We start from the raw sequence: 24,988 nt of genomic DNA on the forward strand, positions 1-24,988 counted from the left end.
TTCATTTCTCGTCTCGGGCACGCTGATCTTTCTCTGCACGTGACATCTGTTTACAGGGCTGGCTGCTTGCCGTAATATAGCCTTAGTTGCTGACACGGCGTAAAACACCAATTCCCCCCCCCCTCATTCCACTTTCAGATACTTTCTGAAAATCTTGGGCTTTTCTTGTGTGTAGTTGATAAACTGGTCCACATTCAGACTCGTCCAAGCCAGTTTCTTTGAAATACCACGTTTACTTTGGTCATAAATCATGGTACCTGCAAGCCTCTCAGTGTCTTTGACTCTCTCTCTCTCTACACAGAAAAAAAGAGAGATGATCTGATCTTCAGCAAACGATGGGTTTGGGGTAGGAGAAAGAAAGAGACCACATCCCACCCCTCATACACTACACACAGCCAACCTTCAAGAAGAGACTGTTGCACTCCCCCACCATTGAGAATGCAGTAATGTGTGGAGTGAAGAACCAGATGTAACGCAATCAGTTAACCTAATAAGGAGCTGTACCTGCCGGGAGACGACTCTCTAGCCTCTAAACTTCTCACAGAGGGTGAAGACCCTAATCACGAAGATGTAGAGCGCGATGACACGACCGTTGGAGACACCAGTAGGTGGACAAACCTGACAACAGACGACCACGCAGTCTCGGCATCATTTCCTCATCACAGCAGATTGTAAGATGCTGTGGCGGGCTGAAGCTCAGGCAACGGTCGATTTTCCGTTAACTGGTGACGCAACCGACACCCTGCATCGTCACTAGCTCGGCACAGACCACGTGATACTCTTTTGAACGCTACCTTTACAGCGCATGCGCAAAGAAAGTTTACTTCCTGTGCAAGTCGTGATAGCGCTCAGAACAAATGTTCCCGCACGTGCACAGTACGTGATACATGTGATAAATATTATTATGTATTTGAATGTGTGAGTCTTTGGGAATAGGAAAATGGAAATTCTTTCCGATTTATATTGGAATAATCTGTACTCATACAAGTTTACATATTTATTTGTAGCTGAAAAATGTTTTAATGAAGCTAATAAAATTTATAAAAATAATAACTGCCAACCCCAAAGATAATAAGGAGCAAACAAAATTGAGATTAATGCTTTTATTGGTTACTTACTTATCTGAATTTACTTTCTATGTATTTTGTTTTCCATAGTTCGTTTTTCATTCTAGTTATTTATTGTGTATTGCAGCGTGTTTAAATGCCACCCAAGGGTTATAAATATACTTTATGGGATTGGTTTTAAAGTACTATTGAGGAACATTTACATTTACATATATATATACACACACAATGAGTGGCTGTGTTGACTGTGCCTGTTAAAGTGTATATCTGACTATGTGATAGTTAAATATACCTGTGAAAACGGATAGTAATTATACTTGAAATGTATAACTATACCAGTGAAAACATAGCTGACTATGCCTGTACAACCTAATTTTTTTTTCTTTGCTGGAAATTCTGTGTACAGAGGCAGGGCTTGCACTACCTGTGCCCCCGCTAACGGGGTAGGGGGTGAGGCAGGAAGGGGTGGAGCTGTGCAGTTACATGCAAACCATCAGCGATTATCACACGACTGCTGCACCAGCGCCAGCTTGATGGATGACATATCGTACATCATGCAAATTCACAGTAGTGGGCGAATTGATGATCTGAAGCCGGTGGTTTGAAACTACCTTTGACATTGTCCACATGCCCTTCTACAATATTCTGCATGCAGAATGCTAGTTTGCATTCAAAAACTCTGAGCTGCTCAAGTCACTGACTTGTGTCTGTTTGTAGATGACAGGATTTATACAAGGAGTTCTACAGATACCTCGTGTATTTAAACATTTGTGAGAAGTGACAAGTACTTGTAAGTAATGATAGTCATATTTTGTCAGTGTTAGCACCTGATTTGTTTCTGGGCTATCATTCATCACAAAACTTTTTCTTTAGAGCAGCTGCGGTTCTCACACTGAACAAGCACTTCCAACTGTTATTCTGATGATAAAGCCGTTGAGCCTGCTTTGAACCTCCTGCATCTGGACACCTGTACAATATCTTCACACTTTCGCACATATGTTATATTTAATCAATCACCGACATATCTAAGAGTATGTTTAGTCAACCTTTGATGTATTAACGAGAATATAATAATTATACCTGCAAGTACCGACACGCTCAATCACTTATCGAATACAAGCCTCGTCTTTTTTAATAACCCATGCTGGCAAGTTTTCCAACAACTTTTCTTTTCTTCATTAGTTACACTTCAAATGATGATGATGATGATGATGAGATGATGATGATACTCCCCGTAAAGGCGTCCTGTGACATCAGGACCTGAGTGGACCAACAATTTCTGATAACGACTCTTGTCGCCTTTGTTGTATATTCTTGCAGCTGCTTACTAAGGCAAAACTAAACGACGATGACCCATTTGTGACCTTTGATGGAAGTAAATCTCAACAGTGTTCCTTGATCCTGATACCTGATATTCGACAATTAAATTCTAAGTGAAGGAAGAACAATTTAGGTGGAGATCCCTGACTAGGCATACATAAAATGTCGTGACACTGACCGGAAGCCGTGGGGTAAGTGTGTCATGGTGTTCTCTCTGTTCAGGAAGCAAGCGACGTCGCCACCTTTGTTTCCCATCAGTGATGGGGCACTGTTTGAATAGTCCTGATCGTAACCATTGTCCATGTATACACTCGGCCCCTAGGTCGGGTCATGGACATGTATAGGTGGACGGCTGTCTGTCTGCCGAGACCAACGCTTGGTGCGAAGTTATCCGCTGTTAGTCTCGGCGACCCTCAACAATATGACTAAACCGGAAGCTTTGTAGTCTCATGCCTCGTTTTAGCAGTTAACTGAAAAAAAATCTTGTGCCAGCAGTCCACTTATACAAGTTCGTGGTCGGGTGAACCAAATGCAGGTTCCTTCAAGTCACATCGTTATATCCCAACAGGACAATGGGTCAATTAAACCAAGGCGTGGAGGTGTGCAGCAGTTTGTTTTACCGCTTATCTTGAAATTTGAGCAGTTTGCACGGGTGACTGATCAATACTAGACAGGTATCGATAGGTCGGTGTGAGCGTACACAACATGCCTCTTACTGAATGCATTTCATCAGCCGCGCAGAACTGCTGCTCGCCTCAGATTCTGCACACGTGTGTATAAAAATGTCCATGAGTGAATAATGTGGACACACACACAAACGAGAGGGGGAGAGAGAGGCCCTGGACAAGACAGCAAAACTGGGAGATCAAATGTGCAATTAATGGCAGGATAATTAGTCCCACGACAACGCCTGTGAAAGGGGGAGATAAGACCCCAGCGCCACAGGCCAGGCGAGGAGCGACAAGCCGCTGAGCAAACGGGACATCAACACTTTGCCGGAGCCTTTGAAGCTTTTGATGCTTAAATATTTGACGAAGCTAAATCTGTCCATACTTCGCCTCGTGAATAAGAAACTGGCGGCCATTTACACTCCCTGCACCCCGTCTAGACAGCTGTGCATCAACAGCTCATCGCAGCCGAAATTTCCAGGAAAGTGAAAGATAATATCTGAGAGATATTATTAAGCAAATTAAAGCTTAACTAAAAACAAAATAAACGATTCCATATGGAATGGTGTTGTTTAGTAAAAGACATGAAATATCTTTTTCTAAGCGATTTTTATCCAGCCTTTTGAAAGTGAAATATTGCTGACTGATTAGCACGTGGTCACAGAAGTATAGCTGACTGATTAGCACGAGGTCAAAGTTCACTCATTGGCAGCAGCCGTCAGCTCGCTCAAACAGTTGCTAAAAAGAATAGCAACAGATTCTGTGACAAACTATGTGCTATTTACTTTATCCGGATGATTGATTTTGCTCTTTGTCTTTTGTTTGCAGACAAACATTCCTTGTGTTTTCGCCAGTTATACATGAATAACAAAAGTTAAATATACATTACTTCAACACACGCGCGCACGCACGCACACACACTACTCAAACCAATTTAGAACTTTTTGAATAAAACATTTCAATCACAGTTAATTGATTTTCGTCGTTTTCTAGCAGGAAATTAGTTTAATGCTCAACTAACCAATTAATTAATTGATCTTTGTTGATCTTCATCTGGACAATTGACGCGCAAAGTTTTTAAAAGCTAAACATTGATGAATACACAATAATTAATACTTTATAAGACAATAATTAACATTCAAGTTAGAAGGCACTGTGAATGTTAAATTTCCATCTCATATTCTGAATCAGTGAATCCAGTCACCGACACAACACTTCAGGGAATCTCCACAAGAGGGAAGCTTTCCACAAAACTTGTATAAGGCGCTCTGCTGGGAAATGGAGTACATACATGTATATGCAATCAGAAAACAATGTCTTTCACTCAGCTGTTTGGTAAGCAGTTTAACAGTTTTCTGGTCCTAGTCCAGCCTATGAAAAAAAAAACAACAACAACAACAACAAAATCGAACTCCGTCGACACTAACTTCCCGGTTCGTCTGAACACTAACACATGATCGCCACTAATTATCTTGTCAACAAACTCAAGTGTCTTCTCGTGTTTTCTTTTGTCAGATTCCCCCTGTAGTCCCTGAAGCAAACATCACACAATTTCCACGGATAACCCCAAATATTCCACTCTTCTAATCTCAGGTAAAATATAATTTTTTTTTAAATATGTAATATGTGCTTATGAGAGAAAATAAAAAGTTATAACCGACTTTCTGTCTTCCTTTTGTTCCTTCTGGCCATTCTTCCTTTCTACAGTCGCCTGTATGAGGTCATTTTTCCCCTCGTGGGACAGCACAATGGCGAGGACTTAAATGTATTGCCTTGGAAACCGCTATAAATAAACGTTCTAGTTTTCACAAGCCATTTGCTGGCCCAGATTAGCCGATAAGCTGCGACATTTTGTGAGGAGAGCTTTGCGAGGGCGGGGCGGCGCTTGATTGTCCGGGCACAGTAAGGGTTAATGGTGGTTTAGCATGACAGTTTGTTTTATTTTATGATTGCTGTTGTTTTTTAAGCCATTTCGCTTACATTCTGGGCTAAACTAAATAGGTTATTGTGGAAAAATAGACGGAGAAACCGCACGATTTCTGTTCGGTATGGTCTTTATTTTTACTCAGAAACATGCATGTGGGGCTATTGTAACTCAAGATAGATGCTTTCATTTTTTATTTAACTTGGAAGAAAGTGAGTGTGGAATGAAGTCTTACACAGAAGTTGTTCAACATTTGCATTTAAAATGTTTTCAGTTATACGGTAAGCCGCTAAAAACTCTGTCATTTCAAAGTTATGTACAATGGTGAAGAATACATAATTGCAGCTCACTTAAATGCAGGCTTTGGTCTTTTAACTTTGATCGTTTTTATACATAACTTTGAAATGTCACAGTTTTAAGCTGCTTTCCGTGCAACTGCAAACCTTTAAAATGCAAATGTTGATGAACTTCTGTGTGAACATATAAATCATTCTCAATGATTTCAGGGATGTCATCAAGGTAAGTAACAGATAGGAAGGTAGGAAGTTTAGTTAAGACTGAGGGAAACCTAGTGAAGCACAAGTGTTAGAAAGAGGTGAGATGAAAGACTATCAACAATTATCAAAGTAATATTTGCATTAGTGCTTACATGGCTCTTACTTCTGACAGGGTTAGGGTTAGGGTGCTTTTCACAACTAACCGCCTCCTTCCACTATCTGTCTTTCTGTCTTAATGTCACTGCAGTTTTAATCGTATTGTCTTCGTCTTTATCCCTCGTAATGTCTTTGTCATTAACTTTTTTTAACTTAGTTGTCTCATTCTGTCGTCATGTCTTGAGGTAGTTGTTTTGTTCTATCGTATTGTCTTTCAATTCTCTTTTTCTCTTGTTTTGTCTTGAAGGTTTTGTCTTTTAAAGGTCAAGCGGGGTGCAAATAAAGATAAAGCTCAGATCAAGAAATTATTTCCCTACATATGGGTGACTACCCCTCTCACTCCTTTTGTTCTCGAAATACTTGCAGACATGGCCATTCACAGTGAGAGGTCTGCAACACAGAGGTCAGTGGACATGGACATTGTGAAGGTTTCATCAGTTGGAGAACTAGGGTTATATGCTAATTAGGCAGACTAACCCAAGATGCAACGAATTTGTTTTCTTATTGTTCAGTGGGATGCTTTGCATGTGTGTACATCGAAACAAAAGTTGGGTTTTCCTCCAGACTTGGCAAAATAGTATATGTTGCACTGGGCTTTATCTATAGGCATTAGAAAAAAAGTCTTCCCATTAGATCTTTAATTTCCCATGTTGCTCATTCGTTCAGTTCCTGGTCCTCTTTTCCTCTTCTTCTGTCTTTTGTGCTGTTTGTCCATCACTTCATCAGTCTGTCGGTCTGTTGTCTATGTTAAGGACAGACATTGCTATGTATTTTAAAGCTGTCACTCGTCCTGTCCTACTCCCGGACCGACTAGCGTGCAGGTGACTGGGCAGTCACGAGTCTCTAACTGGCAGCATTAATATTTCACACAGAAAGATAGTGTATCAACATACACGAACTTTATTGCACGGACATTTTATCAGCAAAACACTTTCCACAGTCCCTGCTATTCACCGCACGTGCGCTTTGTTTGTTGTGCTGTCGTGTGACCGTTGAACACGAAAATGCTGCTTTTGTCCTCAGTCTCTCATCACCTTTTCATTGAGAGACGGGAGTTGTAGCTCATGTTTGGAGTGAATGTTATGACTGAACAAAATAATGTTTTGGCAGTAAATGTTAGAGAGATTAGTAACTTGACACACGCCTGCGTAGTTTGGTAAGTCTAGTCATGGAGCCACGCTAAAGTTTGTTTTTACCAGCTGAATTTTTTTTTCTGCTTCTGGCTCCGAAGTTCTCGGTTACAGTTGTGCTGCTGGTGTTGCAGCTGCATCATTGGGGATTTACAACTCGATCATAGATGGGATCTCTTTCCACGCACACGCGATCTCTCTCTCTGACACTCACGGTCGCGCGCACTCTCTACAACGTGGACCCACGCAAACAAACACCTGCACATATTTATTATTTATTCTGGCTGCTAGCAGTGAAACGGGAGTCGAGAAAGTTTCCTAAACTACTTCTGGAAAAGCTGAGTTAGGAGACTTTGATGACGGCGGACGGATAAGATGACGGAAGTGCCCTGAGGCTGAGCGGAAATATTGAGTCACCATTTTGACTGGTGTTTCTGGGAAGGCTTCATAATTGCCATGACACCTAGACAGCGCCTATCATCGGTGCTGAGGAATTGCCTCCTTGGACGTCGTTCCCGACAGCAGGGAGTGCTTCAGCCATGGGTGCCGAGCGAATCAATACTTGCTGAAATCTGGGCGAAGACAGACCATCTCATTCATTGTCTAATCTCATTTACCTCGCACTAACGAGAGAGCTTTGTACACATCCTCAAGCTTACACCTCCACTAGGTTCCTCCTTCGTTTATCTTTCCTACCTCCGTTTCCGTTTTCATTGACTTTTGAATCGATTTTTGATCGATATTTATACTGATGGGCAAATAGTCATGCAGTACAAACAGGAGGCTGGGGATTCTGGTTTCATGAGCAGCGCAGTTTGCGTTCCTGAGGAAGGTTTGTCATGTGAAGGAGGGTAACGGAGGCCGATTAAAGGCATATGTACAGAGGAGTTCCTCATCGATTGAATGAAGCTTCCCGAGGGCCTTCAGCTGTGAGGCTGTGGGAAACACTGCAGTTATTCCACTTGTTTTGCTTGTCAGGGACGATCGTGTCAGTTAGAATTCCACGAACTTGACAGTTGTCTAGCTATCCCTTTTATGCCACAGACAGACAGATGGCAGGCAGGCAGACAGACAAACAGAAGGCCAGCAGACAGACAGGATAGAAGGTAAAAAAAAATGTGAAAAAATAAAATTATGAATGAGAAATAATAATCCAAACAGGCACATCAACCCGTGTATACCTTCATCACACATACGTGACGATTCCAACAAACAATTAAGGAGAGAGAACTTCAAACGCTAAACCTGGTTTGAGTGTGTGTGTGTGGAGGGGGGGGGAGGAGTGTACACGTGCGCGCAGGTATATCTGTAATAGAGGGAGAGAACTGAACCCCTTTACTGACGAAGCCATCGACCTGTTTAAGAGGTACACCTATACACAAGCATATAGCAAGGAATTAAAGTATCGACAGCATTGTAGTAACATGAAAGAGGAATACAAATTTTAAAACAAAAACCGTACTGTACGTTTCTGAATTCGTGACAAACACACCAAAGAAAACAAGCATGTGATAAATATCCAAAATACAAAATCAGCTTAAACCCACATTCGCTCTCAGAGAGAGAGAGAGAGATTTGGGGGTGGGTGGGTGTTCGGAAGGAAGGAGATTTATGGAGGCTCGTTAAGATATGAAAAAGTGCTTCCTTCACCTGATGGGTATTTATCCGTGTTGAGCCGGACATAACCAGCGACCGGCTGGCTGGGCATTATGGAGTGTTAGGGATGAGAAACAACCGCCTTGCACAGCTATACGTATATATATCACCAGACCACACCTTCACATTCTCCACGCCTAGTGGAGTTTTCTGCTCAAATACCCTCATCAACTTCAAAGCCAGTTATATGGCGCAGCAAGTGGAACTCCGATTACTTATCTGTAGGATGTTTTGCACTAAGTCATTATCTTTGAAATTTTATGCTAAAGAGCAGGATATCACATCAAGGTATATATATATACTTTCGCTACGTCTTGCTCAGAAAAAAAGGAATTTTGTGGTTGCTGACAGAAACACACAGGCCAGATGTGTGGGGGGGGGGGGGGGGGAGGAAGGTGTCGTGTGGCTTATCAGCTGTGTTCAATTTTGTGTTTCTTTGCTCAGATGATCAAGTAGTTAATGATTTTTTTTTATTCTTTGCTTTACTTTCGGAAACTGTTCTGGTTTTCATAGATTTTTGCTTGCAGTGCTTTAAATACCTTTTCTCTGATCGTTCGTGTGACATGATAGAATCAAAACCAGTTGTCGGAGCAGTAATCTGTATGTAAAATGTTGGCTTCTAAAATCTGTTTTCAAACCCGTTGCCTGTGTGACATCACTTCTTAAAAAACCTGGTCTCACCCCATTCACATTCTTTCGGTGATTCACAAAATTTTCTACCAACTCATAGTAACGCACGGTTTAGACATTTTTTAAAAGTCATTTACACTTCGACAGTTTCTTGCAAAGGTTCCATTTCAACATGGTTTACCTTTTTCACGGACAGTAACAGTGATTTTCTGTAACGCTTATGACCGGAAGTGGCGTGCTAGTGACGCAACGGCGGGTTCGTTTATAAAGCTTTGAAGCAGAGATGAAGCAACAACATTGTGGTGTCCCGTTGGCGGCTAGAAGATTCCAGCTTGTCTAGACTATAGACGTTTCATGTTGCGAACTGCGGACACAGCAGACTGCTTTTACGGGCTGTTAATGAATCGGTCCCCCAGGATGGATTCAGTTTCCTGTGTTATCAGTGGATGGCTCCGTTGTGTGCGTTTTGGTCGGAGGGCGGGATGAAAATCAGTACATCAAAGATCTGCAATAAAAAAAAGTGATGATGTGGTGACGAGATGAAGTGGTAATGTGGTGAAGTGATAATGTGATGTGGTGGTTGTGAGGGGTTGTGAGGGAAGGAGGTTTGTATTCTGTGTAAATGATTGAGACTGGTGGTATTCTTTATGAACAGGTCGATGATGATTGCGACACGGAAGTGGAACTCGAACAACTGTTCTCACACAACTGCCCGAAAATGTGCCTTTATGTGGAAGGAAAGCGCATTTGCTATATATTAAATTTCGAAATCGAAATATCGTCATTTGTGTGTTTTTCTTTTTGTGTAAACTCTGTTTGACATGGAGTTCACATACCAGCACTAGACATATAAACAGATTTATTTTGCAGCCTGTTGATGAACAGCTTAAGAAGGAATTATAAGCTTATAAGCAGAATGAATTTTTCGGGACTCTTAAGAGGCCGAGAAAACAATTTATGATTACATTTTGTATCTATATATATATATGCTGGATCGAATAAGTGGAATCCATCCTTCCAGTCTGCACGCGTTGCTGTGGTTCGGTTTCTCAGCCATGGTCATTGATTGGACATCATCGCCCAACTTGACTGGACATTGTCGAACACAGATTGGACAAAGTCCACCACTTGATTGGACAAACCTGCACACTTTGATTGACAGTGGCTACCGATCAAGTCCGACTGTGGTTTGCAAGAATTACTTCATTCCATTTTAATGGTCGATGCGTCTGTCCATCTTTATATAATCAGTGTTGTGGGTTTGACTGTTTTTTTGTGGGGGAATACAATAAAGGGTGATTAAAAACACACACACACACAGAGACTACAAAGGATGTTGCTAGCACATTTAAAACGAGTCTTGACAAGAATATGTCCATGCAGTTACAAAAGAAAGAAAACCGCTCACACAATCTTCCAGTCCATGGGTGCATTGATACTTCTTACTGACGGAAAAAGATCCAGCGACCTTTATACATGCTGGTTCAAATTACGAATAAAGGGGTATCGTTCTGAACTTTAAGAGAGTAATTAATGGTTATCCTGATAATTATTGGCCTGCGAAATCTTTATCCGCTTGTTTTATACAAATGGCGTTTCAAAATATTGTAAACATTGTGTTAATAACACTTACACTACAGGGCACCCTTAACTGGAGCAAGGCTATAATATGACCTTTGTCTTTACTCAAAATATCGAAGGTGTCCTTGTTCAAATTATCTTCTTCGGCTTCACCAATCGAGCACCAAGATCGTGGCGTATGCATTTGTTCGCAACAATACACTACCGAAGGTCAAATATGAATTCATTTTGCTTCCTTCCACCCGTCAACAGTGCAACGAGCTTCCTGGTAAGGTCTTTGGACAGAGGTCAGGAACAGGTCAAGATGATTTCCACCAGTGAGAATGCCAGTGATTCGCTTTCACGATGGAGAAGGAACTGAATAATGAATTGATGATTTCCGGTAAGCCAAGAGCAGTAGGCCTTCGTCATCAGACCCCATTATGATATGACACGTTTTGTTGATCAAAGTCTAACTATATATATATACCCAGTACTAATGCGCAATTACATTGTCCTTGATTATTGTCTGCAAGTGATCATCGTGTACATAAACTCTCTCAGCCGAAGACTCCCGGCCGCAAAGCGCTCGCATAAAGTCTCTTTTGTTATATATTTGCATAGAGGCTGGAAACTTTGAAAAGATTTTTACTGTGATACGTCCACACAATTAAATGTCTTAATTTCATAATGTGACAACATTTGTTAATTCATTGCTGTGATCAATTATAAAATTTAAGAAATCCTGTTGACATCTTTGGTGTCTTAACACACACACACGAACGTGGGCACACACACACACACATTTATGTACACTTTATTGACAAGTTCGCACGAGATTGAAATGAAAAACAACACCGTGTTTACCCGACTTACAGTGACTTAAATTCCATAAATAACACCAGTAAACAAAACATCACTGATGTGCATATAGTCCCGATTTCATTGCAGTGGACAGAGCGAAAATGTCTATTAAAATAACAAATGGTGAAAAATTGGATCAATGCGAGCTGTGTACAAGAGGAAGAAAAAACAAAGACCACGGGAACCCATCTACCCCGTCCCCCCTACCCCTTGATTCACAGACACACGCAGACACGCAGCACGCAAGCAGGGGTCAAGAAAAGGGGTCACAGAGTTCCCTCCCTTGAATTTCCCCACCGCTCGCGCAGAATTGTTCGAATGTGTGCGAGGCCTCGCGTATTCAGCTAAAGATCGCAGCTGTCGGGTGTAGCCTGTGCTTCATTTCATCGCATTCAACTGGGATTATTTCACGATGGATTAACTAGTTTGGATTAACGTATTTGTCGCTCCTTCTTCCTGCGATGAAGGTGAGTAGAAACTTCCGGACATGACCGGCCTCGCGGCGGTTGTAGCGAATGTAGTCCCACAGTTGTAGGCTGCTGTGGCGGTGGGAGTGTTTCGCAGCATTTCGCAGTTTCTCTTCCACTTGCCGACGGACACCAGCATGCATGCCAGCTTCATTTCCAAGCTTAGCTATTGAGTAACCCTGCCACGTTCATACACATCAACCCAGGCTTTGCTTTCCTTTTATCTTTCATCCCCAACTGGAGAGCCACGCCTGAGAGAGAGAGACGCAACGTATGGTGCAGTGGGGCAGCGAAGGGACTGGTGGTACCCCACTACTGCTACCCTTTACAACACATCTCGTGTAGCTGTGTTCTCCCACCAACATGGCCGCTAGGATTAAATACCTTTAGTGATGTAGAGTTGTGAGCGTGTGCTGTAAGGCGTTTTAATCTTGTCCTGACCGGAGATTCGGCCTGTTAGCCCGACAGCTTCCCTAGACATGAAAATGTCGTAAACTGTGATATCTGTGTGTGTGGATTAACCCGTTAATCTGATGCTAGGGCCGTGACGTAGCTTGTGTTCGAACTACCCTTCCACTCGTAGTTCTTACAGACCTAAATAGTAAACAAATGAAACGAAGACTTCAGTATCGCTGCGCTTTACTTATGTTATTAGGGTAGAAGTTGCAAACCTTATAATACAGCAAGGTTTAGTTTAAAAATAAATAAACTATTAAAGGTTTACAGTGTGTAATTATATGCTTGTTAAGTGTTTCAGAAATTGTACTTGCTGATTGAGAGATTTTTCGTTGCATCAGGCCATTTCTTTTACAGAATAGTGGAAGTTTTGGTATAATTTGAAGTCTTTCACTCCTCATAAAAGCAGGTGAAAGTGCTAACTTAAAGCTTAAAGGTACCTAGAGAGTCATATATCATCTACTGATCTAGTTAGAGTGGTCACTTGATAAGACAGTGGTCACATGTCCATTTTCATTGTTCACATGACAGTACACTGTATGTGGGGAAACATACTCTGTTATAGCGCAAGAAAGCTTTTGAAAAACATCAGATTTAGTAAGCATATAATGATATATTTTTATTTGAAATCCATATTTTTATTAACAAAAGTAAATGTCATTATGGATTATTAATATAAAAAGTGCAAACCATATCTTTCTACCTCTGTGTGAGTGTTCATATGTGTATGCACTTTTTTGTATAAGCAGTAGTATTTGCATCTTCATGAGTCTCATACTGCATTAATTCCTTCATATGCATAACCTAACTTGGCATGTCTATAAATGAGAAATGTTTAGAATAAAGCATGCTTCACTTAACTCAGACTAGTTTAGACAGCTGAAATAATGTTTTTAGACGTAGAATTTATTTTGAAATAGACTATCTTTAGATTGATAGGTAGAGTCCAATAAATGAGCAGTTAGTGTCTGTATTTGCTGATATTGTGGAGCTCCTCCTGTGTATGAACCTTAGCATAAAATAAGCTTAACATTTATGAGGTTTATTTAGATCATTTGGACAAAATGATTTTTCACTGTAGGACTGGGAGGCATATTTAGTTACTGACATTTTTAAAATAAAATCTGTGATGGGGCCTATTGCTTTGTTGTGGACTATTAACATAGCCTACTTATGCTTATCCTTGGGGTATAAGTCTGAGCCTGTAAAGGATGTATTTTAGATAGTGGTGTGGCCCATCCTTAAAATAGTTTCAAGGATAAACAACATTACCATTTCCTTGTCAACTTAGAGGGGGAATCATACACACAAATAAACTGTCCTGTTTATAAAAATTAAAAGAATACAGCATGCATGTCAGTGCTTAATTAATTAAAGATTATTGTTTATTATTTATTTTAGTATTTTGTAACCATAGACTAGAGACAAACCCATTTTAGAAATACCTGTACAAACTGGGGTATGTTGCACATTTCTAAGACCTAAAACTGTTCTAAAGAAGTAAACAGATTTTTTTAAAAATCGCTCCTGAGTCATTTAGATGTATTGCATGAGCATTTTAACATTTTCAAAGTAGTTTTTCCTCTTCTTAATTCAGAACTGGCTGAAGATTTAACAGTTATCATAGCTCTAGTGAATAACTCGAAAAATAAATGACAACAAACTGTTTCATTAGTTTGGATTTCGACAAACTGACACCACCAGAATTATTGCAGATTGTGATGACTACTGACAAAAGCACAGCTGAATACACCAGTTGTTATATTTTAAAAGTAAATTATATATATATAGTAATGTTTTGAAAGTTTGTCATTGACAGTCTTGTCTTAAATTTTTCATTTGCAAAGTATACCTTAACAAGTAATGTATTTACCTACATTTCCATGGTATTTTTTTCAAAAGTAGTACAGTCATTTCTTATTGTAATAACTGAGTTGACCTGTCAATTTATTTTCATTAACACTCTTCTGTTTTCATATCCCCTTTACTGATAGTGCTCGTCACATTGGCCATGCATGCAACTGTATTTGTTTTAAATTGAATGATTAGACAACCACTGTGTTTGAACAGTTTTCCTGTCATTGCTTTTCCATGGGACCAACCACTTTTACATTATCCTATTCTGATAGGAATAGAAATCCAGTTTAACAGTTTTATCTTTTTTTGAAAACAATTTTAGTTACAAAAGATCAAAATAAAAATTTTGTTGTGCACCACATTTAGGAACACTCTGTAAAATTGTTTTAACTAAATAGAGTTATGGCTAAACATGTTTAACATTAGAATTGTGTTGTGCGACTGCCTCCAGGGGTTAGGCTGAAAGGCTTTTGAGAAAAGTTGTCCAAGAGTAAAATCTTGTCTGTTGGCAGCTTAAAGAGATAATACTTTTATGTAATAGTGTAATAGATAATCTCTGGACACTTATTTAGTTATTAGGGTTTTAATCCATGATTAGCAGCAGATTTAACATGCTCAGAAAAATCTGCTCCTTGCTGTTTTCAAGTAAGTGATTAAAGCACATGGTCTGAACATACAGTAGTTGCATTGTTCAAAATATGTGAGTTTAGAATTACAGAAATAAAATAAAAAGTGAGCTGCCTGAGCAACATTGAACTCATACAAGGTTCAAAGGAGCTTGGCAAGCATCTAAACAGCAGTGAAAACATTTGCCATTTAACTGTGTTGCCAGTGCTGTGCTAATGGAGACTGTGTTTATATTTAAAAACTGCAGTTTTCAGAAACTATCTCATAATCCTATAATCCTAAAATTGAGGTCAAAAATAGGATAGAACTATAAACATGGGCCTGCTTTTAAGATAGCTTTAAAAAGCTTATACTTCAACCATTATGCTCTGATGAGAGAAAAAAAACCAAACTTGTTAGTGTTAGATGAAATCTTTATTAACAATGCTTTAATTCATTGTTTATCGCTGCTTTGAGCCAGCTTAGTTACTCTGTGTGACAGCAGCTCTTGAATGAAAAACATCTTTTTGCTGAATACCAGCTTTTAAAGTCTTGGGAGATAAATTTGTGATAAAATATTTTTTTACGACGTTTTTATTGTGTCTTTTCTATTTTCCATTGCTGTAATCATGTTTTCAGCATAAATATCATGGCATATATGGGGTAATAAAAAAGATGAAAGTTATTTCTCATCATAAGAAAACGATACATTTTATGCATATTCATTGAAAGTATACTTCCAGAAAAATGAATGTCTAAAACTATTACTAACACATTTTTAAGTTAGAATTTTTGAGTATTTTTGTATTACTGTATAGTTGAAAAAAAATTATGTGATTTTATGTAAATTTAAGACCTAATAATCAAATCAATAAATGGGGTACAAGGGACAGTACCTATAAGAAATAAAGGGAATGTTCAGAGATAGTATGAGAATACTTATCTTTTACATGTTATGTAGTATAAAGGAACAGTTGAAGTTGAAACACTTTCCTAAACCTATGGGGGCTTATCACTGCTTTTAACAAACCTTAATGATTACACTGTCACTATTAACAGCATGATGTTTCATATTGGCATGCAAGATGGCACATACATTCTTCACTTTGAGTCACACAAGTGGCACAAACGATCTGACATTATTTTCACTCCTATGTTTTTTTTTTTAACGGCAGAATGAAACTTCGTTGTAAGAACAGCAGAAAAGAATCACTTTGTTTTGTGGCTTTACTGATGTGAGTGCGTGTTTGTGTTTTCATTCTGATTACAACTGTTAGTTTTTCAGATATTGTTTTTTTTTTCGTTTAACTACATCTTTCAATGATACCAGTAGGTCTGTATAATACCAGTACGAGATGTATGAGATGTATGCGAGCTTTCTCAATTGAATGGGATGTTCTACAAGTAAGGACTTTGTTCTCATGCAAACAGTACTTTGTCATGTATGCTGTTAGTCTTATAACACTATCATGTTTATCAATGTTTCATCTCTCACAAGGACTGTAATTGTTAAGTAAGAAGTTACTTTTACCCCAAAGAGGGCAGAGGTCAAGAGTGGAGCTGCAAGAAGTGGGGAGGGTGTGAGGGAAGAAGGAGTTGTCAAAAGGTGATAGATTCAGTGTGGGAGAAGGAGAAACAGATGGAAGCAGGAGGTGCACATATGTATTGTACCTTTGTCTGTAGACCCCCCTCCCACTCCACTCCATATGTTTGTGAGGGGTATATATAGCACTGACCGTATGCCTTCAACACGTGGGAACAGAAAGACAGCTCAGCCTAGCTCAAAATAGATGGAATATGGTACTTGTGACTCTCTGTCTTTTCAAAGAGGGATAATAATAATAAATGCAAGATTTGTAAAGCGCATACTCACGCACCTAAGGAGTATGCTTTCAGTGCCTAAGAACAAGAACAAAACATGGACAATATACAAGGGACAGGAAAACAAATAACATATCAATTATAAAAGAATAAACAACAGTACTAACGAAGAATAAAATAAAATACAGAAAACACAAAGAGGAACCAAAGAACAAGAGCTGAGAGTAACATGATATTGCAAAGAGAAGATGTGCAGGGAAGGTTGTGACAAAGGACTAGCATAATGGGAAAGGCTTTTAGGAGTAATATTTATGGAAGAGGTGTGTTTTCAGTGCACGTTTAAAGGATTCAATAGTGGGTAGGTGGCGGATATGGAAAGGTAGAGAGTTCCATTGTTTTATAACTAAAAATACTGTGTCCATATGATGATAATCAGATGAGCAGAGTTGTCTAGCTGGGATGTAAGGGAAGAGCAGTTCAGAGAAATAATCAAGGCAGGGATAAAATGTGATGAGATGGCACTGATCTCTGTGAGCTAGTATTTCTTCATATATTCACAAATTGTTATCCACAAATCTCAGAAGGTTAATGTGCTTATGTTGAACTTAATGCATAGAATAAGCCATGAGTGGTAGTTTATAGAATCTACCTAAGGCTAAAGCCTCTTACAAATTATGGCAGAGAAGGGTGATGATCATATATAGTTGAAAGAAGAGTATCATTGTCACAAGTAATCTTGGACCTAATGTATGAAGCAAGACAATGGACGATGTGGGACACTACAAAAAGTGCCTTATCATTGCCATAAAGACTGTATGTATGAAGTGTCTTTGGGTTTATCCTATTTTTGGACTTCTGTGGTAGGGAAAATGTTGTACTGCCCAATCTCTATCTTATGGTATTTGGTCAGTGACATACAACATTCTGTTTAGTCTCTAACGTTGGCTATTGTCTCATTTCATATGTCAGGCCCCAGCCTGTTGTAACACATTTCCAAATTTTCAGTCTTTATGCTGTTTCATTTATTCATAATTTATTGTAACTACTCTCTGGTTCAGTAACAGCGCTTAGTATAAAAGATGAAACACAATAACATTTGGGTGCACACAACCATTATCTGCTGTCCAGATGGAAAAGTTAATGATGAGAAACTGTTTCTCATCTCTTCCTTATTCTCACAGAGGGTTTGTGTGTAACTTCTTGTGTCTTTGTGACAAGTATAGAAAGGTGCCACCTTTACCTCTAGGAGTGGGTAGGCAAAGGAGCTGAAAGCAGTGTGATCTCAGGGGAAATTGCTGTCTTGCACACCTTGACCTTTATGGCTTTGGTGTCACAAATGTGAAGAGTATTGACCCACATAGGAACAAAGTCATCATGGCATATTTTCTCCACTTTCTCCTAGAAAGAATCGTGAACACATCATTAGGTCACTGATTATGGCTACATAAAACAGAAGAAAGATTCTACAGAGAAGTCTTCTGATATGTTCAGTTCCAGCTGATATCTATACTTTGAGTTTTATTAGAACATTTTCAAGTGTTACCATAGAGGTAGTTTGATCACCTGTAAGTAAAGATGCCTGTTAGTGGCAGTGTGGAGTCAAGGTCTGTTATGTCAGATAAACACGAAGAGGTATTGGTAATTGTTACAACTAGAGCACTGGCATCCAAACCCTGACTAACCCTGATATTAAACAATTCTGTACTCCTTAATACTTGAGGATAAAGAGCATGAATGTGGTGACATATTTCATTTTCTCATTCTGTGAGAACAATAACTGAAAATTTCAGCTTCCTTGAAAGAAATTAAAATATTCAGGGTTTGCAACATTCTCAGAGAGAGGTGACAAAACAATATACCGTGCCTGAAGCTACCAGTTAGTGGTTGTGTTTGTTTAGTTTATTCCTTGTTGCTCCCTTGAGGAGCATAGGGTCGCGGGTTGTGTTTGTATTTTTGTGCATTTGATAAAATGGTATTACAAACAGTAAAATTAACAATGCACACCATCACCATCATTTTTACCTAGACCCAGATATGAGCAAATCCAATCACATGGTTTTATCCTTTGTCTTGTCATCCCCCTATGTGACTAGTACAATCATAGAACATGAATTGAATCAATGAAGTAGGTGCTCCTTTTAGAAGAATGTTTTATAATGTTGGATATGAACAATTGTAGGACACAAAGTAAGTCTTAATCAGTGCTAAAAATCCTGGGTTGGGGCAATATTCATAGTTTTAAATAGGCATGTATTATTAGATATTGTTGACTGAAATAAAGCTTAATAAATACTTCAAAATTTATGCTGTTAATGCTTTGTTGGGGCTGAAGATTTGGTATCTTAAACAGTTGTTAACAGGGGTTTGGTCGATTTTCAGGTCAAGGATATGGGTCCACTTTCATGAGACTGAGTCAATGCCAGTGAAGTAGACAAAAGTTATCAGTGGTCGCAATGGCCGACCCAAGATCACCCAAGTCACCTCGCAAAGGCAAGGTCATCAGCTTGCGTGTGAACTTTTTAAATGACACAGTTCATGCTTTCCAAGTACCTGTGAGTATTTTGTTTTTGTTATTGCATTGCTTCATTTAGTGTATTACCTCATATTTTATGTACTCCTGTCATATCATTGCATTAGTAATCTTTAATGCATCTTTAAGTGATGATATAAAGACCTATCTGAAAGCAAAATTCTTTAACTTTTAGTATTTAGTTTACTTTGCAAGACACTGATTTTTAGAACCTGAGCAAAACTTTTGAGAGACAAGTCTTCAGTCATTGTTATGCGCAAAAAGATGTCAGATTCACACCTTTATATTTAAACAGGCAGATGCTTAAATCTTTGGCCATCAGTGGCACAACAATTATCACCAGCTTAGTAAAGATTGGAGCTCCTTGTCTTAGCACAGTGTTCTTTCTCTGCTTGTGGTATTTGTTTACTGGGCCAGCTGTTTTGCCATGATATAGCCATAATTGCTGGCTCAACATAAAGCACTGTCCTCCCTTTCTCCACTGTCAAATTTACAACTATTTTAAGAAAAGAAAGAACTATTTATTAGACATGTCCAATCCAGAATTTCATCACAGACTTAATCTTCTGTGGCACACACATATATCAATTTTAAAAAGTCTTATAGACAAAAGGATATTGCTTGGATTTGAGAAATTTTTATTTTGCAAAGAATTAACCCCTTCACCTCTAGTCAAAAAATTTCAGTTAAGGTGGATTTTTAGCACTAGCACAGCAAAAAGCAACCAGTGTACACACTGGAAAAATGTGAGGAAGAAGGAATGGTGCTGGATGTATGAGTTGAAGCTTTTAACAAGCAACATTTATGTGCATCTAGTGGTAATTCCAGGAAATTAAGTTTGCCTGTGACAGTGGTCAAAGCAAAATTTAAAAAAAAAATGTTAAAGTTCGACCAATGAGTCATTACAGGCCAGTTCACTGTTGGATTTTAAATGAAGACTGAGTAACTCTAGGTCGCTTATACTCACAAATTATTTTAAAATAGATCTTTTTGATGCATGAGATGTGTCTTGAAAACTGTTTTGCTTAAAACCTCTTGTGAAGATTATGTCCAGATGAATGGCCCAGACAGCATCGTTAGTATTTTCCTGGTCCATTTCGGCCATTAGATTGATTTTTTTTATTCAGGAGCCATTAATGAACAGCAAAGAGTAATCTAAATTCATTTGCATGAGCTGCATGATCTAATCTCCTTAGTTCTGCAGTATACTGTAGTTTAGGTTGAACTTAAACATCGAAAAGTTTCAAAAATATATCTAAACTAGTATTATTATTATAATAATATTAATATGATAAAAATAAACCTTTCTTTCCTGACATGCAGCTGTAAAACTAAGCTTAGTCGAAAACAACAATCCCTGGTATTTATAAATATTAACAACAAACATTACAGCACCACTATAGGTCCAACATTTGTTCCAAGGAATTTTCATGATTAGAACATCCCCGCATTACATATTTTTACAGAAGCAGATAATGTATAATGAGTTTTGTTTGGTTTTCTTGGGGCTTTTTATTTATTAATTGTTGTTGTTGTTGTTGTTGTTGTTGTTGTTGTTGTTGTCTGTTTGCTTAGCAGAATTGTTGCAAGTGGTTTGTCATTAACTATATCGCTTAAAAATGAGTGGGTTGTTGAGGATTGTGGGTATGTGCATCTTTCATTGAGCATTGAAAGGAGCTCTTATTTGTGTGTTCTGTGTGTATTCGTGCTCAGGTGTGCTCAAAGACTTGCAACATTTTCTTACTTCAAATAAATGGTCTATTTGTTTTCATTAAAAAGTTTATCTTTGTCACATTTTTGATAAAAACCCATGAAGGAACAGAGCATACCATTTCTCTGAAGGTTCTTGGTCAACCTAAGATGGTCATTAGGTTATCAGGCAGTCTGTGTGGACAGAGGCTGCAAAGAATAATTATATCATTTCTTTGTCCCCTTTTGTAGTGATGGAGAGTGCAGTGAATTCTTGTGTAAATAGTGCTTTGTGTACACAGCAACGCAGGTTATGGCTCTTGACTTGCAGAAGTGACGTAATTTTTGCTGTTATTGGTAGTTGTCATGTCAGTGGGGATATAATATGTACTGTTGCTGTCTGACGAACACACATGTGCAGCACTTCTCACTGGGGTTAGAGTACAATAAACTAGGTAATAAGGGGACAATTGTCCTTCAAGAGTTGCAACCTCACTTTTTTGAATGTAATGCTTGTCATTATCTCTGCATTGGATTCTCCACTTTATCATGTGTGTGTCCTATCTGCCCTGTCTTTCAAGCTTTACAACTGCCAGGCCCTCAATAGAGATTTCACATTTTTCATTCTTCTCATTAATTTATAAGAATTATTGTGATGTTTGTATGATCCAAAAGTTCTCAGCTGCAGTATTCCAGAATTTGCAAGTCATAATTGTAATGATTTCATGTACACCTTTAGATTCTCGGTTGATTTTGGATTTAGCTATTTCCCTTTGTTGTTCTTTTGTACAATTGTTAGCCTTGAGTAAGGTATTTGGCATTCTGAAAGTGGAAAACCTTGGTAAAATTTATGCCTTTATGTTTAGGCAAGCTGTGTTTGTGCACCTGCAAGTATAACCCTATATTATTGGCTGTGAACAAATGGCAGCATTACTTAGATTGAAGCAGAGCACTTTGCCAAAGATAAGTTTTAGAGAGCAAGATGAGGATTGATCATTTCCTTTTAGTTTATATAACTGATAATCACCATTTAGATTCCTTACTGGTCTTAGACTTCAACTTTGAAGATAATGTCAGCCAGTAAATCAGAGAGACAGAGAAAGAAAGAAAGACAAAATAGAAGATTTGTTTTAGGCTGGATATCTTCTTCTTCTTCGTCGATCACTCAAATGGACACGCCTGCCTCCTGCACAAATGATGCTGTGCGCCGCAGGTCCTCCAGGCTGCCGTGTAGCTTCCTCAATACTGGCGTCTCATCAGTCCAAATGCGGTGCCTGAGTTCTTCGTGCATGGGACATTCTTGCAGTAGATGTGCTGTTGTCTGACTGCCTGTCTGGCACGGGCACTGGTCTGTCTGGCCGATCCGGAGCTTGGTGTAAAGGTGGTGATTGAGACGGTTGTGGCCTGTCCTCAGCCTGAAAATAATGACCTGCTCAGCTCTTGTAAGCAGGTAGTATGGGTCGTTTCGGTTGAAACGTGGGTGCTGCTGCAGCCACTTGTTGTGCTGTTTGGCCTTGATGATGGTTTTGACTTCACTGTAGGTGGTGGACCTGTCTTGCTGCTCTTTTGTGGATCCTTCCTTGGCAAGAGTGTCTGCGGCTTCGTTGCCAAAAACCCCACAGTGGGAGGGAATCCACTGTAAGACAACTGTGCAGTCTCCGCATAAGGAGGAGAGAGCAGTGGACAGGTCGTTCAATTTCTTGTCTCTGGCAGTCTGTAAGGCCTGCAGAACAGACAGTGCGTCCGTAAAGAAGACGACGTTGTTGGAGGTGTCTGGACTGTTTTCAACGTGGGTGGCACCGGTCTGAATGGCAACTGCTTCAGCCTTGAAGTTGGTGGAGTAGATGCCGGTTGCGAGAGAAAGACGGTCTTCTCTTCCTCCTGGGTACCGGATGTAAATTCCGGCGCCACCATTCTTCACGGCTTGTTCAGCTGACCCGTCAGTGAACACGTGAGTCCACTGATCTTGTGGGAAGTTGTTGTGGATATACTCCATAGTACAGGACTTCTTCACAGCATCTTGGGAGTCTTTCTTGCTGACACCAGGGATGCTGCAGTGAATCAGGGGGAAAGCAGTTTCATTCCATGCTGGGTTTGTCCGGCACAGGGGGATCTCTCTGAGGTCGTGTTCCAAGATGTCTCGGTGTTTTCGTTCAAGGATCCTAGCCTGGTGGATGAAACTTCCCCTTTTCAACCTTCCCTTCGTCGGCTGAGCCAGTCTGTTTCTCATGGGGTGATTTGGAAGTCTCTTGAACTTGGCGGCTTGGACGAGCATCTTTGTGTCACGTCGGTCCTCAAGTGATTCCAACCCTGTGATTGTCTCCAGTTCTTGTATGGGCGTAGACCTCATGGCTCCAGTGATGAGTCTGGCTGCTTGGTTCTGAACCTTGCTGACCTCAAAGTTGGATTTTGCTGCTGTGCCCCATGCTGTCATGCCATACTCTAGGACTGGTCTGACCCTTCCGGTGTACAGCTTCTTGAGGATTCTGTCATCCGCGCCCCAGTTCGTGCCAGCCAACTTCTTCATAATTGCAAGTCACACCTTGGCTCTGGCTTCGACCTAATGGGTCTGAGGCTTCCATGTAAGTCTCTTATCGAAGGTTACCCCAAGGTAGGTAAGGTTGTCCTCCAGTGGGAGAATCTGTCTATCGAACTTCAGAGTGGCCTTCTGTTCCCTAGTGGACAGACTAAAGATAGTGTAGGTGGTCTTTTTGGGGTTGACTTTGACAAGCCACCTTTTCGTCCAGTCCTGCAGGACATTAAGCGCCTCTTGGAGTCGGTAGTTGTCAGTTGTCAGGTGTTCTTCTGTGCACCAAAGGACCAGGTCATCTGCATAGATGGCTCCTTGGACATTTCGGGGGAGGTCCTTGATGATGTCGTTTATGAAGACAAGGAACAGGGTAGGACTGAGTACTCCCCCTTGAAGAACTTCTCTCAGCGTCTTCTTTCGGCTGTATGTTCCACCAACGTGGCCTTCCTATTTTTCAGGTATTGAGAGATCCACTGGTACATACAGCCGGTTACGCCACACTTCTGGAGTTTCAACCTCAGTCCATCTTTCCAGACCTTGTCGAAGGCCTTTTCCATGTCTATCCACACCGTCAGCGTGTGCTTCTTGTCCTGGTAACCATCTTCGATCTTCTGGGCGATGTATGCAACCTGGTCTTCAGTTGAGCGATGTTGTCTGAAGCCTGCTTGTTCTGGTGTAAGGATGTTGTTCTTTTCCAAGTGCCATGATAATCTGGTGTTGATGAGGCGCTCCATTAACTTGCCCACGCAACTGGTGAGGCTTATGGGTCTGTAACTGTCCACCTTCGCTCGGTCTTTGCCTTTCTTGTGGACGGGCACCATGTCTGCCTCTCGCCAGATTTGTGGTACATGGCCGCTGTTCCAGCTGTTGTTGAAGAGGTCGAGGAGTTTGGTCTTGGCTCGTGGGCCCAGGTGTTGCAGCATTTCATTGGTGACCTTATCTGGTCCAGGGGATTTCTTCTGACTTAGGGTAGGCTGGATATTACTGGTACTTTTATCTTGATAAGGTATGAAGAACTTTTTATGATCAGAGTTATTGCCAGTTCTCTCCCATTACCTTTTTCAGGTTGTTAGGGTTTCAGGTCTTAAAGACCTCACTTTTCTTAGGGTTAACTTGAGTGAAGGTGGTACCTAATTCCTCTCCTTTGCTGTGGTACCTTCCTCAACCCTCTTTGGAGTCAGGTACCCATTCCTGCCAGCGGGGCCCACTAGGAAGTGCTACAATGGTATCAAACTTGGTTTGGATGCCACTGAGCTAACGACTTGGCTATCCACTCCCCAACTGTTGTAAACAGTCATGTGAAAGATATTTGTTTTAAAATGTTTATGTGAAAATTGGGAATTTCTTGGAATTTAGTTTTGTTTTTGTTTGTTCTATTGCAGGTGAAAGCTGTGGGTCTTTTGTTATGGGATGCAGTTGTGAGTCACCTTCAGCTTTTGGAGTCGGATTACTTTGGCCTGGAGTACACCAATCACTATGAGGATGAGGTTTGTACAGCTTGATGCCTCTTTGTTCACGCTAATCTTTCATAAACTAACAGGTACAAATGTGTAAAATCAA

The 24,988-nt window shown here is 40.0% G+C and overlaps 1 protein-coding gene across 2 annotated transcripts in view; it reads left to right on the forward strand.

The window, feature by feature from the left end:
- The first annotated feature begins 11,749 nt into the window (after positions 1-11,749).
- The window catches only part of LOC112555675 (FERM, ARHGEF and pleckstrin domain-containing protein 2-like), a 55,454-nt gene continuing 42,215 nt past the window's right edge, over positions 11,750-24,988 (forward strand). For both annotated transcript variants that reach the window (XM_025224147.1, XM_025224148.1), the window contains exons 1-3: positions 11,750-11,939; positions 19,059-19,231; positions 24,811-24,915. In XM_025224147.1, coding sequence (XP_025079932.1) covers positions 19,133-19,231; positions 24,811-24,915 — 204 coding nt within the window. In that variant the 5' untranslated portion in view covers positions 11,750-11,939; positions 19,059-19,132. The remainder of the gene's footprint in view (positions 11,940-19,058; positions 19,232-24,810; positions 24,916-24,988) is intronic.

The sequence above is a fragment of the Pomacea canaliculata genome, linkage group LG14 (genome assembly GCF_003073045.1).
Source record: "Pomacea canaliculata isolate SZHN2017 linkage group LG14, ASM307304v1, whole genome shotgun sequence".
In the NCBI taxonomy this organism is placed as follows: Eukaryota; Metazoa; Mollusca; class Gastropoda; order Architaenioglossa; family Ampullariidae; genus Pomacea; species Pomacea canaliculata.